At 42.6% G+C, this 17,085-nt stretch overlaps 1 protein-coding gene across 1 annotated transcript in view; it reads left to right on the top strand.

The window, feature by feature from the left end:
- Positions 1-666: 666 nt before the first annotated feature.
- The window catches only part of ABL1 (ABL proto-oncogene 1, non-receptor tyrosine kinase), a 141,677-nt gene continuing 125,258 nt past the window's right edge, over positions 667-17,085 (top strand). Inside the window, exon 1 of the mRNA NM_001206860.1 lies at positions 667-965. Coding sequence (NP_001193789.1) covers positions 830-965 — 136 coding nt within the window. The 5' untranslated portion in view covers positions 667-829. The remainder of the gene's footprint in view (positions 966-17,085) is intronic.

Genomic DNA, 17,085 nt, shown 5'->3' on the forward strand with positions numbered 1-17,085 from the left:
ATTCAAATCCCCTCCCTGCTGTCAAGTAGCCTCCCCTTCCCCCCGCTCCCAGCCTCCCCCCGCCCCCCGCCCCCCCACGTTGCTCCCGTGAGCCTGTAATGCCCTGACTTCTTCCAATGTCACCTACGGCCCCCTCAGCCTCAGCCCAGCCAGAAACTTTAATGCAGAGGAAAAGCCTGGACTGGTTTCACAGGCCTTTTAAAAAGCGGACTTAAAAAGTTGCTGGCCATGCATTCCTTCTCGTCAGAGGGCCAGCTCTCGCTGAAGTCGGGGTGACCCGTGTCCTTTTCCGGAGAGCAGGGTAGAGAAAAAGCAGGAGCGGCAGCTTGTGTGGCAGGAAATTTGTTGGAAGATGGAGACACCAAGATAGGGGGTGGCTGACTTCCCCAGGAAAAGTTCTGGAGGAGCATTCAAAGACCGATCCACGTTTCCTCGATGTGTGGAAATCGACACGACTTTAGCCTCACTGACCGTTGTACAGCATCCTCTGTGAATATTTCTCTTTAGGTTTTTCTCCTTGAAAGGGAGGAAACGTAGCCAGTAAAAGACACGTGAAATCCAGGAACTTTGAGGTCGCACTGCAGTTACATTACTTCGAATTGATAAACTGCGAATATAATCGGAACTCCTGTTTGCACACGTCAACCTAAAATCCTAAGATCTTCGCTTCCTTTTATTGTGGAAGATGTCTTGTGATTGACCTCAGTTACTGACTGGTGGAGATGCGGGGAATGTGAAATCCCACGTAAAGACCGTTTCCTTCTCAGCTCACTGATCATTCTGAAAGATCTTGAACCCTCTTCTGGAAAGGGGTGCCTATCCTTGCTTTATGGGGCAGCAGCCTGGAAAAGTTCTTGGGGACCAAAGGAGGCCAAGTCTGCCTGCCCTGCACTTTATCAAAGGAGCAGGCAAGAAGGAGCCATCAAGGCACGGGGGTCCACACTGCAATGTTTTTGTGGAACACGGTGAGTGCTCTTCCTGATTTCTGGTCCTATTTTCTGCTTTGCCATGCGTAAGGAACTTTCGAACCACAGGGCTTGTGTTGGTTCCTTCCAGCTGTATTTAAAACTTCAGTTCCTGTAGTTATCTTTTAGTCTCACGTGGAACTTTCTTTGTATAAGAAAAAGTTACTTGGTGACACTGGATGGCTTTATTCAAAGTCTTACTGATTATTTCTTGCCTGATTGCCTTTCTAACTCACCGTTGACCTTGGACAAGCCATTTTACTATTCCAGTTTCCTGAGGAGGTTGGACATAAGCTATTTCTCAGGATCCATAGTCCATGATTCTGCTCTAACCTATGGCCTGGGCTCTTCCTTCCTCTGAGGTACATGGATCCTTCACTGCTTTATCTGTGGGAAGATTTCAATCTTATCCTCAAAGGGGTTTGTGCACCCCCCAGAGCTGAAAACCACAGGCCCTAGTTGACACTAATAACCTTGATCTTTTCAGTCATAAGTAGAACTTGAAAATCCTCACTTTGGAGCTACGTGGAAACAGTTGGGGGAGGCCACATTCCTTGTGAACTGAGGAGCCCCAACTTTCAGTGGTTCCACCTGAGACAGGGAGTAGTCCTTTCCTCAGAATGGAGCTTTTTATTCCTTCTCTCTTTGTTTCACATGACACCTGGGGCAAGAAAGGTTGTCTTTGACATTTTTATGAACACCACTGGCATTTGAGTGCTGACAGTACATATTATACTGGTCACGTCCAGTAATTCTGCGTGAAGTTTTAACGCTAAGGATCAGCTTAGACTGATGTCTGTGCCAGGGGCCAGCCACGCACCAATTAATTAGCATCCTGTTTGTACTGTCACAGCCTGACATTTTTCAGACCTAGTACTTATTAAAATATCAGTCGAGCCCACCCACCCTCTGTAAGCAAATGGACGACGTGTGCAAGTAGCATATACTTTGAAATTCAGTCACAAATACCCTTAACAATCTGTGACTACAATAAACAAAGTTCTCTATTCAGTGAACTTGTATTTGACAATTGAGGTTTGATTTTTCTGAGTAATCTGGGTACTTGGATTTTATTTTTGCCTTGAAACATGTTGGATTTTACTTTTGCCTTGAAACACGAGTTGTATTTTAGCATTGGTTTTAGACAGGTAAATAAAGTAATGTATTATGGCACTTCCCACGATCAAGATTTATAAGTGAATTATTTGCATTTCAACTAGTGATGATCATGCAACCTTAGGTAGTGAGAATTGTTCAGTCTCTGAGTCACGTCCAACTTTCTGCAACTCCATAGACTGCAGCTTGCAAGCCTTCCCTGTGCTTCACTGCCTCCCGGAGTTTGTTCATATTCATGTCCATTGAGCCAGTAATGCCATCCACCCATCTCCTCCTCTGCCACCCCCAGTGAAAATTGGTACAGACTTTTTGGAGAGCTTTGGCCAAACATATCTGAATTTAAAATGTACATAGCAGCGACCCAGTAATCTCACTTGTAGGAAGCGGTCCTAGCATGGAACGGTGTAGTGCCCTTGGTGTGCCTTTCACCCCTTCAGGGGGTCCAGAGGTGAAGACTTTTCATATTAACACAATACTAAGATGTTGGGCTTCCCCAGTGGCTCAGCAATAAAGAGTCCACCTGCAGTGCAGGAGTTGAGGTTTCCATCCCTGGGTCAGAAAGTTCCCCTGGAGAGGGAAATGGCAACCCGTTCAAGTATTCTTGCCTGGAGAATCCCATGGACAGAGGAGCCTGGCAGGCTACAGTCCATGGGGTCACAGAGAGTTGGATACGACTGAGCTGACCTTAGCATGCACTCACACAAGACGTTATTTGCAATCTTTGCAGTAATGGTGCAAAAGTAATGTAGGCTTCTAGGCATGAATCAAGGTTGTGGCAACTAACCATAGTAGCCATTGTGTTCTTCATGCCATGCACTCATAGTAAACTAGTTCAGTTCAGTTCAGTCGCTCAGTCGTGTCCGACTCTTTGCGACCCCATCAATCGCAGCACACCAGGCCTCCCTGTCCATCACCAGCTCCTGGAGTTCATTCAGACTCACGTCCATCAAGTCAGTGTTGCCATCCAGCCATCTCATCCTCTGTCGTCCCCTTCTCCTCCTGCCCCCAATCCCTCCCAGCATCAGAGTCTTTTCCAGTGAGTCAATTCTTCGCATGAGGTGGCCAAAGTACTGGAGTGTCAGCTTTAGCATCATTCCTTCCAAAGAACACCCGGGGCTGATCTCCTTTAGAATGGACTGGTTGGATCTCCTTGCAGTCCAAGGGACTCTCAAGAGTCTTCTCCAACACCACAGTTCAATAGCATCAATTCTTTGGCGCTCAGCTTTCTTCACAGTCCAACTCTCACATCCATACATGACCAAGGAAAAACCATAGCCTTGACTAGACTAGTAAAAATAATAAATACATATATTTTTTGGTTTTCACTTAAGGATGTTCCTGATGAAACAGCAAAAAGTATTAATTTTGTCAATTCTCAACTGTTAATATCTTTGTAATCTTCAGTGAAGGAACTGGAAAGTACTTCTGTGTGCTGTTTGTCTCTAGGAAGAGCTTTGGGCAGTGGTTAGTTCGAGCTGAACTTGCTGCTTTTTTCATAGACTACCGTTTTTACTGACAAACTGGTTATTCAGATTAAAAAAATGTTTTAAAAAGTGTTTCAAGGAAAACAGCTGGTAGTGTCTGTTGTCAATGAAAACATCTTTGCTTTCCAGCAAAAATTAGGGTTTTGGAAAACTTGTATCTGCTCCTGTGAAGTAGAGATTGGTGGTAATATTTATAAACACACTATTTTGATGTCTTATAATGGACTACATTATTTGGAAGACCTGCATGATCCAGTGAACTGATATTTTGTAAATGACAATACATCATGTTATAAAGTCAAGCACAGGTGAAAAAGATTCATTCAAGGGGCAAGAAGGACCATTGAATTTTCATGTAACAGAATACAAATATTAATTGATACGAGTTTTAGATTCTATATCAAAACTAGCCTTTAGGAAACTACCACTTACCGAGTTTGGTGTAGCTTCAAAGAACAGTATCTATAGTTATCTACAAATGGGGGAAAACAAGCCATTTCCCAGTGGAAACAGACATGTTTATTTTTAGGTGAACAAATGAATTATTTAAAATTTTCAGTTTAAATTATACTACAGTAAATATTGATGAGGTAATCTATATAAAAGCACTTTGGGGTTCTATATAGTTTTCAAGAGTGTAAAGAGGTGAGATAAAAGTTTTTAAACTGTTGTTATAGAAGGTCTATCAAGAAGTCATATAAGGGAGTGAGCAAACAAACAGAAATAGGAAATCATATTAGGATGTTTATTGCCCACATACTGTAAGTGCCAACACGGAAAGCTGTCCATGTACTGGTAAGTGGAAAAAAGCAGTTTGGGGATCAGTCTACGTGGTGTGGCCCCATTCTTGTAAAACAAAAATTAACTATTTATTTGTACATGTATGGAAAAAAGATAGAAGCATTTAGACTGACATAATTGTTAATCTCTAGGGAATTTGGGATTTAGGTGAAACAGCAGAAAACTTACACTTTTTACTTTGCATTTGTGATGTTTCAGACTTTTTACAAAAAATTTGTTCTATTTTGTAATACCCAAATTAGGGTTTAAAAAACAAATTGATGGCATCTCAACCAAATAGTCAATTCTTTGTAATACATATTGTTTAATGAAAGAAATTGCCTAGATCATGTTTTAACTGAAGACAAGTGAATTTCTTTGGACTTTGGGTATACTTTTCCTAGGGGAGCAAATGGTTCTTGATCTCTCACAGGCTGATCTTTCTAGAGTTGGTTAATATCCATATAGTTTGGATTGAAAAATTCGCAGCCGTAACATACAGTGTTGGACCAGACGTGAATCTGGAAGCCAAGAATAGTGTGTGGTACGGTGGTGGTGATGAACCTGAATGGAATGGGCAGATGGCAGCTTTTTGCTAGGATTATTCAGGGTCAAAGGGCTAGTCATATGTACAGGCAACGGGGGAAGGAAACCATCATATTGTTTCATGGACCTTCTGTTCCTTCCAAATTTCAGTGTCTTGACCAAGAAAATTCACTTTTGTGAAAGTTGGTAAAACAGGATTGAAAGCACTCCCTAGTAAACTTGTTTACCTTAATGTGTCCTTTTCTCAGCAAATATCTATTGAGCTCACACTACGTTCCAGGAAGTGTTTTAGTCGTTGGTGATACATTAGTGGGTAAAAGCACCTCCCTGCCCTCCTCAAACTTACGTTCTAGTTGGTGGAGTTATTGTTCATTGTTCAGTCACTAAATGGTGTTTGATTCTTTGTGACCCCATGGACTATAGCATAGCAGGCTTCCTTGCCTTTTACCATCTCCCAGAGCTTGCCCAAACTCATGTCCGTTGAGTCAGTGATGCCATCCAGCCATCTCATCCTCTGTCACCCCTTCTCCTCCTGCCTTCAATCTTTCCCAGCATCAGGGTCTTTTCCAGTGTGTCAGTTTATCGCATCAGGTGGCCAAATTGGAGCTTCAGCTTGAGCATCAGTCCTTCCAATGAATATTTAGGGTTGATTACCTTTAGGATTGACTAGTTTGATCTCCTTGCTGTCCAAGGGACTCTCAAGAGTCTTCTCTAGCACCACAATTCAAAAACTTCAATTCTTTGGCATTCAGCCTTCTTTCTTTTTCTACTGGAAAAACCATAGTTTTGACTATACGGACCCTTGTCAACCAACTGATGTCTCTGCTTTTTAATATGCTGTCTAGGTCTGTCATAGCTTTTCTTCCAAGGAGCAAGCATCTTTTCATTTCATGGCTGCAATCACTGTCTGCAGTGATTTTGGAGCCCAAGAAAATAAAACCTACCACTGTTTCCACTTTTTCCCCATATATTTTTCATGAAGTAATGGGACCAGATGCCATGATCTTTGATTTTTTAACGTTGAGTTTGAAGCCAGCTTTTTCACTGTCCTTTTTCACCTTCATCAAGAGGCTCTTTAGTTCCTCATCACTTTCTATTATTAGAGTGGTTTCATTTGCATATCTGAGGTTGTTGATACTTCTCTTGGCAATCTTGATTCCAGCTTGTGATTCATCTAGCCCAGCATTTCACATGATGTACTCTGCATATAACTTAAATAAGCAGGGTGACAATATACAGCAAAATCCTTTCCCAATTTTGAACCAGTCCTTTCTTCCATGTCCGGTTCTAACTGTTGCTTATTGACCTGCATACAGGTTTCTCAGACAGCAGCTCACGTGGTCTGGTGTTCCCATCTCTAAGAATTTTTTTGTTGTTGTTGTTTTCATCTCTAAGAACTTTTCATAGTTTGTTGTGATCCATACAATCAAAGGCTTTAGCATAGTCAATGAAGTAGAAGTAGATGTTTTTCTGGAATTCCCTTACTTTCTCTATGATCCCGTGGATGTTGGCAATTTGATCTCTGGTTCCTCTGCCTTTTCTAAATTCAGCTTGTACATCTGTAAGTTCTTGGTTCACATACTGCTGGAGCCTAGCTTGAAGGATTTTGAGCATTACCTTGCTAGCATGTGAGATGAGCACAATTGTATGATAGTTGGAACATTCTTTGGCATTGCCTTTCTTTGGGATTGGAGTGAAAACTGATCTTTTCCCAGTTCTATGGCCGTTGCTGAGTTTTCCAAATTTGTTGGCATATTGAGTGCAGCACTTTAACAGCATCTTCTTTTAGGATCTGAAATAGCTCAGCTGGAATTCCATCACCTCCACTAGCTTTGTTTGCAGTAATGCTTCCTAAGGTCCACTTAAATTCACACTGGCTCTAGGTGAGTGATCATACCATTGTGGTTATCTAGATCTGGTTAAAAGGATCATTAAGACCTTTTTTGTATAGTTCTGTGTATTAATGCCACCTCTTAATCTCTTCTGCTTCTGTTAGTTCCTTGCCATTTCTGTCCTTTATTGTGCCCATCTTTGTGTGAAAAGTTCCCTTGTATCTTTAGTTTTCTTGAAGAGATCTCTGCTGCTGCTAAGTTGCTTCAGTCGTGTCCGACTCTGTGCTACCCCATAGATGGCAGCCCACCCGGCTCCCTCATTCATGGGATTTTCCAGGCAAGAGTACTGGAGTGGGTTGTCATTGCCTCCTCTGTGAAGAAATCTCTGGTCTTTCCCATTCTGTTGTTTTCCTCTATTTCTTTGCATTGTTCACTTAAGAAGGCTTTCTTGTCTTCCCTTGCTATCTCTGTTGAGTATATCTTTCCCTTTCTCTTTTCTTCTTTTCTCAGCTATTTGTAAGGTCTCCTCAGAAAGCCATTTTGCCTTCTTGCATTTCTTTTTCTTTGGGATGGTTTTGGTCACCGCCTTTTGTATGATGTTATGAACTTCTGTCTGTATTTCTTCAGGCACTCTGTCTACCACATCTAATCCCTTGAATCTATTCGTCATCTCCACTGTATACTCATAAGTAGGATTTGACATAGGTCATACCTGAATGGTCTAGTGGTTTTCCCTACTTTCTTCAATTTAAGCCTGAAGTTTGCAATAAGGAGCTCAACACCAGCAACAAGTAAAACATAGAGTTGCTGAGGAGCTGAATAACACCGAAAGGGACAGGGACTGTTAGGGGGTGACTTTAGTTAGGGTGGCCAGAGAGGCTCTTTGAGAAGGTGGGGTTTGAATAAAGACCCGAGGAGGAAGGTGAGGGAGCAAGCCATGGAAGTAATGGCTTTCAGGCAGGAGGGGAATCGAGGCGTATGGGGGCCCTAGGTAGAGCTTGCTTAGCAGGTTCGAGAAGCCCAGAGTACCTGGAGCAGAGAGAGTGAAGGAGGGTTGCAGGAGATGAAGTGAGGGAGCCGGGAGGTTGGCTGGAGAAGAAAGTGGCCTTGTTGTCCACTTCAAGGATCTTGGCTTTTCCTCATGTGGTCTTGGGAGAATTTCGAGGGAGGAGGACCACAACCTGCTTCATGCTGTAATGAAATCTCTCTGGCTGCTTCGTCCTGAAGGGGAGCCGAGGAGGCAGGAGGGAGTCCACTGGCCATTGATGGCACTAGTCTGGGTGAGAATGGCGCTGGCTTGGTCCAGGGTGTGGCTGCGGTGAAGGGGTCAGATTCTGTGAATATCTGAAGGCACTCCTGACTAGATTTGTTCTTAGATGTGGGATGTGAGAGAAGTCAAGGGTCCGGGGACTGAGTGACTGGAAACATGGAGCTGCCTGTTCCTGAAATGTGAACCAGAGGGTGGGAGTGTGAGGAAGTGGCAGGGACCTGGAGCTGCTGCTTGCACTGGCTGTGTGTGAGGCGCCTGTGCGTGGCTCTGTCAGATATGCGTACATGCACACCCAAGCTTGACTTCAGGGAGGCAGTCCAGGCTGGAGAGGGAACCCGAGAGTCACCAGGTTCTCGCTGGCATTTAAAGCTACGAGAGTGGATGACATCCCCAAGGGAGGACCTCTGTGTGTGTTTCACATAAGCAAGTTGCCATTTGGTGGTTTATGAAGTTAAGACTTGACACCTTTTTGTAGGATTAGTTTGAATTTTTTTTTTTTTCTTTTGCGGAGGTCAGGGTGGTGATATTCAAAATTTTACAAGACAGTGATTTTAACTCATGTTTAAGTTTTAAATCCCATTTCTCTAGGTTTTTCCACCCTAAATCAGAAAGTTGCAGAGTTAAAAAAAAATTTGCACACGAGTTTTCCTGTTTTTCTTGGTAGTGAATGTTGTTAATATAAAATCATTTCAATTTGTAAAGCTTTGTAATGCTTTTCTAGTTAGTACTTTTAAAAATGGAAGGTTTTTTCCCCTCTAAATTATTTCTAGATTTTCTAATTTTAAGTTATTACATTCTATGTCTTTCAGGGTATTACTTATTTAATTTGTACATATCAGATGTTTTACTATGAGCTTAACTGAAAAATGATTGTAAGAAATTATTTACTCTCAGTTTAAAACTATTTCACTGTTTTCAAATAAAACTTTATTCGAAGTAATCAAATAGGAACTTCATAGAGCAACAATATAGTTCTTACTGTTGTTAAATTATATTATGCAACCATATAGATTAGAAGGTGGGAAGAAGTACAGCTGTTGAGTCTTATAGGTATTGAAGTTCACTTAGGTCTTTAAATAAAGAGGTTGTTTAGAAAGATTATATCATGTACTTTATGTTAGTGATTGGGGTTGTGGTACATGAACTAAGAAAATGCAAAATTGTATGTTTGTAGATTTTTCAAGGCATCCTGTTATTTTTCATAGTCTAATACATTTTGTATGGCTTTCTTGTTTTTCATCAAATCTTATTCCCCATTTTTAAAAAAAAAAAAACTTATTTTTGGCATTACAAGTAAGGTTTTTAAAATTTTTATTGACCTATTATTTATTTTGGCCGAATTATTTTTGGCTGCACTGGGTCTTCGTTGCTGCATGCTGGCTTTCTCATTAAAGCCTCACCTGGCTTTAATTGCAGCAGGTGAGGGCTGCTCTCTAGTTGCAGCCCACGGACTTCCATTGCGGTGGTTTGTGCAGCTCTAGACACTTGGGTTTGAGCAGCTGCGGCTCCAGGGCTCCAGAGCACAGGCTCAGTAGTTGTGGCACATGGGTTTAGTTGCTCTGCGGCATGTGGGATCTTCCCGGAACAGGGGTCAAACCCATGTGCCCTGCACTGGCAGGTGGATTCTTTACCACTGAGCCACCAGGGAAGTCCCTTGTTCCCCTTTTTAAGAAATATGCTAATAATGTAGAAGAAAACAGAAAATTCAGAAAACAGAAAAATGGGATTAGTAACGGAGGATAATCAAAGATGATTTAACTGAAAGAGTTTTTACCTTATTTAAATGAAGCAACCTAGCGAGGAAAATAATAGAAATTGGAGGAAAGAAGAAATCACTTTGTATTGGTTAGGGACTTTGCCTGTGCCACAGATCTCCATGTGATAACCACTGGTGTGTTGTGAAGTGTGTTGCAAAGAGATGCATTTAATGAGTGGGAGGGAGAAGGACGAGTTAACATGATTGAGTTGGGAATTACACCCATAGGAGTATGTCAGGCATATTATCTGAGTCTATGGGCTAAAAAGATGAAGACTGCTACTCAGAAGATGAGCTGCAGTGAGGGGAAGCACTCCCTTAGGGCCTTCTGCGTACATCTTCTGCGTGGTGGTTGTGCCCCGGACATCACTGTTCTGTGTGTTCAAAACCCATCTGCCCTTCAGAACTCTGCTTGACTCCCCCCTCCTTCTTAAAGGCAGACTTTGATGTGTTGTTTTTAAAGGGTTTAATTCCCAGATATTTGGGAGAGTCTAGATATCTTACTGATTTCAAACTTAATTCCGTGTCGTCAGAGAACATCCTCTGTAAAATTTCAGTCTTTTGACATTTACTGAGATTAATTTTATGGCCCAGCCTTTGACCTGTCTTACTGAATGTTCCATTTGTACTTGAAAACAATATGTGTTCTGCAGTCATTGGTTGTAATTTTCTGTAAATGTGAATTAGATCAAGTTGGTTGACAGTGTTGTCTAAAATCTTCTATGGCCTTACTTATTTTTTGATACTTATTTTATCTGTACTTTTGCTCAGCTTCTTTTTTGGTGTGTTTTGTTGCCGAGCCTTAGATGTTAAAAAGCACAGCTATGATGATAGATTTGGGGGTTTTTTTGCTTTTAATTCTATCTTAAATTTTTTTATTTTTTAGCTTTAAAAGTTTTTATTAGAAAACAAAGATGGTAGGTAACTAAGCTTTTAATTAAAGAAGTTAGGAAAGCAGAGTAATCCCACAGTACACAGAAGAAGAAGAGTGGCAAAAATAAAAACACAAGCTGAGAGATGGAAATGATCAAAAATACCACAGGCTGGGGCTCCCCTGGTGGTCCAGTGGTTGAGCATCTTCCTGCCAACGTAGGGGACTCAGGTTTGATCCCTGGTCCTGGAAGACGCCATGGAGCAACTAAGCCCGTGCATCGCAACTCCTGAGCCACCTCGCCTAGGGTCCGTGCACCCCAATGAAGAGTAGTCCCTGCTCACCACAACTAGTGCAAGCCCACGTGCAACAGCAAGGACCCAGCACAGCCAAACAAGTAAATAAATAGATAAAAAATTTTAAAATATACCAAAAGCTGACTTTGAAAGAAATTTGTCAAATAGGCAAACATCTAGTGAGATTGATGAAGAAAAAGAAAAGGCATACAAGAGCAATATTTAGAATGAAAATATAATTATAGATATTGTGTTAGTTTTCATGTCATATAGTTTGAAACTCTATTAAGTCACCAGACTTTTTTTTTTTCCTATTTTTCAGTTGAGATACTTTCTGTTGATCTACAAGTTCACTAACTGTCTGCAGTTTCTAATCTTCAGTTTCTTTAACATTTTCATGTCAGATATGATCAGTTTAAATTCTGAAATTTCCATTTGGTTCTTTTTTATAGTTTACATTTTTCTATTGAGATTCACCATCTTTTCACTCAGTAAGTCCATCTTTTCCTCCAAATCCTTGAAGGTAGAGACCTGTCTGTTAATTCAAATATCTGAGTCAAGTGAAAGTGAAAGTGAGAGGTGAAAGTCACTCAGTCATGTTCAACTCTTTGCAACCCCAGGGACTATACAATCCATGGAACTCTTCAGGCCAGAATACTGGAATGGGGTAGCCTTTCCCTTCTCCAGGGGATCTTCCCCACCCAGGGATCGAACCCAGGTTTCCTGCACTGCAGGCCGATTCTTTACCAGCTGAGCCACTGGGGAATCCCAGTCTGGGTCATCTTGGGGTCTGTTTTGATTGATTGCTTTTTCCCTGCCTTAGGAGTCACCTTTTCCTGCTTCTTTGCATGTTTAATTATTTTTGATTATATGTCAGACATGTGGATGTTACACTGTAGGGATTTTCAGTCTTGTCTTACTTTAGAGAGGTTTTCATTTTGCTCTGACAGGCGGTTAAGTTACTGACATGCTCTTTTGACCCCGTAGGTTGTTTGTATTTTGTTAGAGTGAGTCTGTTTGGGGATTTATCCTTAGTCCAGAGGCATGGCCCTTACTGTAGAGGACATTCTTGATACTAATGCTTGACTTTTCTGGAATCTCAGCTAAATGAAAGAGGTGTTTAGCAAGGCCTCTCCACTCTGGACCGGCTGCACGTGCATGTTCTGGGCGCCGTGAAGTCTTGGTACCCCTGTTCACTTCTCACCTCGCAGCTGATGCTGCCTATTGAGCCTTATGGCATCTCACCTTGCGTGTGTGTCAGCCACCTGCTGTTGTCTGATGCTTTCCACTTCCCAAAGCCTCCCCCCTCATGTCCTGCCCTGCAGTTCTAGTTACCTCAGCAGTCTGGAGCTCCAGTCTTGTCTTCCACAGTTCACAGGGACTGCTGCTGTCAGCTTGGCTACCATCGTCTCCCTGCACCATGGTTGGGAAAGTGCCCTGTGCAGGAAGTTGGAGCTTCCCTGCTGTTTTCCTCTTCTCTAAGGGTCACAGCCCTGCCTTGCCTGCTGTCTTATGCCTGAAAACAGTTGTCTCATTTATTTTGTTCAGTTTTGCATTTGCTTAGGGCGAAAGGATATCTGAAACTGCACTATGGCCAGAAGCAGAGGCTCAGGTCTGCATGTGTTCAACCCGAGCAGGATATATCTGTGTAGATTTCTGTGCTGTGAGAGCTTCTTTCATTCCACATTGTTTTTGTAAGATTCACCCATGTGGTTGCAGGTATTGGTAGTTTGTTCATTTTCATTGTTAATTAGTAGTCTGGTCTATAAACGTTCAAGAATTTATTTACACATGCTATTATTGATGGCCGTGCAGATTACTTTCAGTTTTAGCTACTTACAAATAATGCTTCTACGAATGTTCTTATTATAAACCTAGAAGTGGAATCGCTCGTTTACATGGTATAGGCATGTTCCCCGTCAAAGAACTTTCCAGTCATTGCATCAGCGAAGTTCCCATCAGCAGTAGAGGAGACTAAGTTTCTTTACATTCTTCTCAAATCTTGATGCTGTCAGTGTTTTAAATGTCCACTTTTTGTGGGACTCTGCAGTAGTGTCTCATTCTGGGTTTCATTTGAACTTTTTTGTAACTCGTGATATTAAGTACCTTTTCATATGTTTATTGGCTATTTGGGTATCATGCATATATACACATACATATATGTGTTTCTTATTGATTTATAGGAGTTGTTTATATATTCTCAATCTCTTTTTGAATGCATTTATTGCAAGTATCTTCTTATACTTTGTGGCTTGTCTTTTTTTTTTTTTCTCTTATTCTCTTAATGGTATCTTTAATGAACCAAAGTTCTTAATTTTAATGTTAAATTTAACAGTCTTTATGATTAGTGCTTTTTTTGGTCCTATACAAGAAATATTTGTCTACCGCGAGGTCATGGAGAAGTTTTATTCTATTACCTTTCGTATTTAGACCTATAGTTCACTTGGAATTGATTTTTTTTCTATGTAGAGACGATGGTTGTTTGTTTTTCCCCCATATTTAACTAGTTCTTTAGTTGAGAAGAACATCTGCTGCTGCATAAATCAGGTGTCCACGTGTGTTGAGGTCTGTGTGGGAATTGCTTACTTATTTGTGCGATTTGTCTGTCCTTGGCACCAGTGTCTTGTAGTCTTAAACACTGTAGCTTTAAAGTAAGTCTTACTAGCCAGTAGAGGATGGAGAAGGAAATGGCAACCCACTCCAGTCTTCTTGCCTGGAGAGTCCCGTGGACAGAGGAACCTGGGGGACTACAGTCCGCGGGGTCGCAGAGTAGCACAGGACTAAAGCAATTTAGCACAGAGCAAGACTTGTTCTTCAGGATTGCCTTGGCTATTCTTGTTCCAAGTACCTTTTAGATACATTTCTAGATACATTTTAGAATCAGTTTAATTAATCTCTATACCAAGGTATTACTTAGTATCAATAGATAGTGGTAGGTAGTAGATATTAAGGTGGATACTATGTTGATACTACACTCTCTTCACTAGTAATGCACAAGGGTAATTGTATCCCTAGAGCCTAGCTGAGAGCCTGTGTTATCAAATTTGGGGACTTTTCAGTAGGAAATAGTCTCTTGGATTTACTATGGGTTTAATTTAATTAGTAGCTCTCCTCTGAGTGAGGTTGAGCATTTTTAACATGCTTAAGGGATATATGTATTTATGTTGCTGCGAACCATCTCAGCAGGCTCACTGTGTGGCAGATCCTGAATAGGTAACTGCAGGGCCGGGTTGCTTGCCTGGCCAGCCCCCACTGCCCTCGGCTCCTTCACTGCCCTGCACCTCTCAAGGAACAGCCCCACCCTAGCCTCCAGAGGGGTTCTCACCAGGTGGTTTTTAGCCCCCACTCTGCATTAGAATCTCCTGTGTGTTAGTCACTCAGTCGCATCCTATTCTTTGTGACCCCATGGACTGTAGCCCACCAGGCTCCTCTGTCCGTGGAATTCTCCAGGCAAGAATACTGGAGTGGGTTGCCATTTCCTTCTCCTTAGGGGCTTGAGAAGACTTCCATCTAGGTTCCACCACTCGGGAGGATTTAATTGGCCTGGGGAGATACCCTGGGGAGCATCAGTTTTTTTAATTTGTTTTTTAGCAGAGAAATATTTTATACAAAAGGATTACTGCGAGGGAGGGAAAGGGGCTGTTGTGCTAGAGAGAACACCGTGACCATAAGGTCTGCAAAGTGTCTCCTCGTTTCTGTTTTTAACTCTCCAGGTGATTCTAACAAGCAGCCAGGATGAGCACCCCTGCCCTCAGACCCTCATAGCATTCTGAATTGGCCCTCTGATGGAAAGCAAGGCCTTTTCTTCCCTGAAGTTGTGGGAGGACAGTCTTTGCTTCTGGCAGTCAGTGTAAACCATGAGGCAGCCACCTTCAGGCGGGAGCCCGGAAGCCTTGGGAGGGTTGGCATTGTGGTGGAGCTGGGGAGTGAGGGGGACAGTGTAGGGCTGCTACTGCCAGCTGACCTTTGGACTTTGAATTCTGTGACATCATACTGTTTCCTGATTGTTTAAGCCAGTTTTGTGTTGGATTTACTGTTACTTTTGGGCTTCCCAGTGGCGCAGTGGTGAAGAATTCACCTGAAGTGCAGGAGACACAGGAGATAGGAGGGTTGGATCCCTGGGTTGGGAAGAGCCCCTGGAGAAAGAAATGGCAGCCCACTCCAGTACTCTTGTCTGGGAAGTCCCCCGATCAGAGGAGCCTGGTGGGCTGCAATCCATGGGGTTGAAAAGAGTCGGACACAGCTGAGCACGCCTGCGCTTTCCTGTAACTTATACCACCGGTGTTCTTGCTGAAAAGGCGATACATTTTAAGGTGATCAGTTATTTCACCTTTCCATTTTTTGAAAGAAAAATGACAGATTCCATTGACAAATCATAATTATATTTGTTAGGCTCTGCCTTAGTCTAAGGGATTCCCTGGTGGCTCAGACAGTAAAGAGTCTGCCTGCAATTCGGGAGACCTGGGTTTGATCCCTGCATCAGGAAGATTCCCTAGAGAAGGAAATGGCAACGCATCCCAGTACTCTTGCCTGGAAAATCCCATGGATGGAGGAGCTTTGCAGGCTACAGTCCATGGGGTCACAAAGAGTCGGACTCGACTGAGCGGCTTCACTTCTGTGTTTGTATTCTACTTTCACATTCGTTTTTATGTTTTGTGAAACTGGCAAAATTCTGTCTTATAAGGATGCTTCTCCCTACCACGGACTTCCCTTGTGACTCAGCTGGTAAAGAATCCACCTGCAAAAATAAGTTTAAAAAAAGAATTCAGAAGCAATGCAGGAAACCCGGGTTCAATCCCTAGGTTGGGAAGATGCCCTGGAGAAGGGAAAAGCTACCCACTCCATTATTCTGGCCTAGAGAAGTCCATGAACTGTATAGTCCATGTGGTTGCAAAGAGTCAGACACGACTGAGAGACTTTCACATATTTGGGCTTCCCTGATAGCGCAGTTGGTAAAGAATCCACCTGCAATGCAGGAGACCCTGGTTCAATTCCCAGGTCAGGAAGATCTGCTGGAGAAGGGATAGGCTACCCACTCCAGTATTCTTGGGCTTTCCTTGTGGCTCAGCTGGTAAAGAATTTGCCTGCAATGCAGGAGACCTGGGTTTGATCCCTGAGTTGGGAAGATCCCCTGGAGAAGGGAAAGGCTACCCATATCAGTATTCTGGCCTGGAGAATTCCATGGACTGTATATGTATAGTCCATGGGGTCACAAAGAATTGGATGCGATTGAGCAACTTTCACTCTCCCTACCGCACTATACTAATTATATCCCTGAAGTATATTGCTGGACTGCCTTGTTACAGCAGCACTTTGTTAAAGATAATAGGTTATTTTTATTGCCTTTAAACCCAGTCCTGGGTTGGTAGTGCGGCCTGGCTACTGCCACTTCTTGGAGACTGACTGGGCTAGCCAGTGCCAGCCCTGGCACAGTGCCTGGCCCTCCTGTGCTTGGCTCTTCCTGTGGTCAGCACCCCAGCTAACGTGCTGAGTTCCAGGTCAGTTTAAAGAACCCAGGACCTCTGGCTTAAGGAGCTACTGTGTTTGTTCCGGACCGTTTTACATGGAAGCCGTGTGGTAGAGTGTGCTGAGTGCCCAGGGTAAAGACTGGTCAAGGACTCAGCTCATTTTCAGTGCCTTCTTTGAGGCTTGCTGGTGGCCACTCTTGTCTAAGTATTAAAACTGCCTCTGCCTCCCAACACTATCTGTTCTTGAGCGATGACAGTTGGAAAACCAGATACAGTCATAAGGCAAAGAACCTCAAAGTGTAAGATACAGTCAGAACATTGCCGAAGGGGAAAGAAATGTCACAGTAGTGTTTATCTTTCAATTGCCCTCCCTTCCACAGTAGGAACTGGCGACATTTGATGAGGACATTCAGGTAGGAGTCCAGTCACTTGTGATACATTAAGTTATTTAATACAACTACAGTTTCAGATACTTTTAACAGCGAGGAAAACATGGAAACTAAGAAGTGATCATTTTTAGCACATTTGGAAGGTTTGTTTTGTTTGAGAAGCACATTTGACGTAGTTGCTGGGATCAGGTGGTCTGCGTGGGTGAATGATAACATAAAAATGTTAAATCATGTTGTTAAAAGTAATAGTGACAGTTATTACTCTCCACCCCCCCCCCCATTATTCAAAACAAAATATATTGTTCAGTGGCT

This window comes from Bos taurus, chromosome 11 (assembly GCF_002263795.3).
Source record: "Bos taurus isolate L1 Dominette 01449 registration number 42190680 breed Hereford chromosome 11, ARS-UCD2.0, whole genome shotgun sequence".
Lineage (NCBI taxonomy): Eukaryota > Metazoa > Chordata > Mammalia > Artiodactyla > Bovidae > Bos > Bos taurus.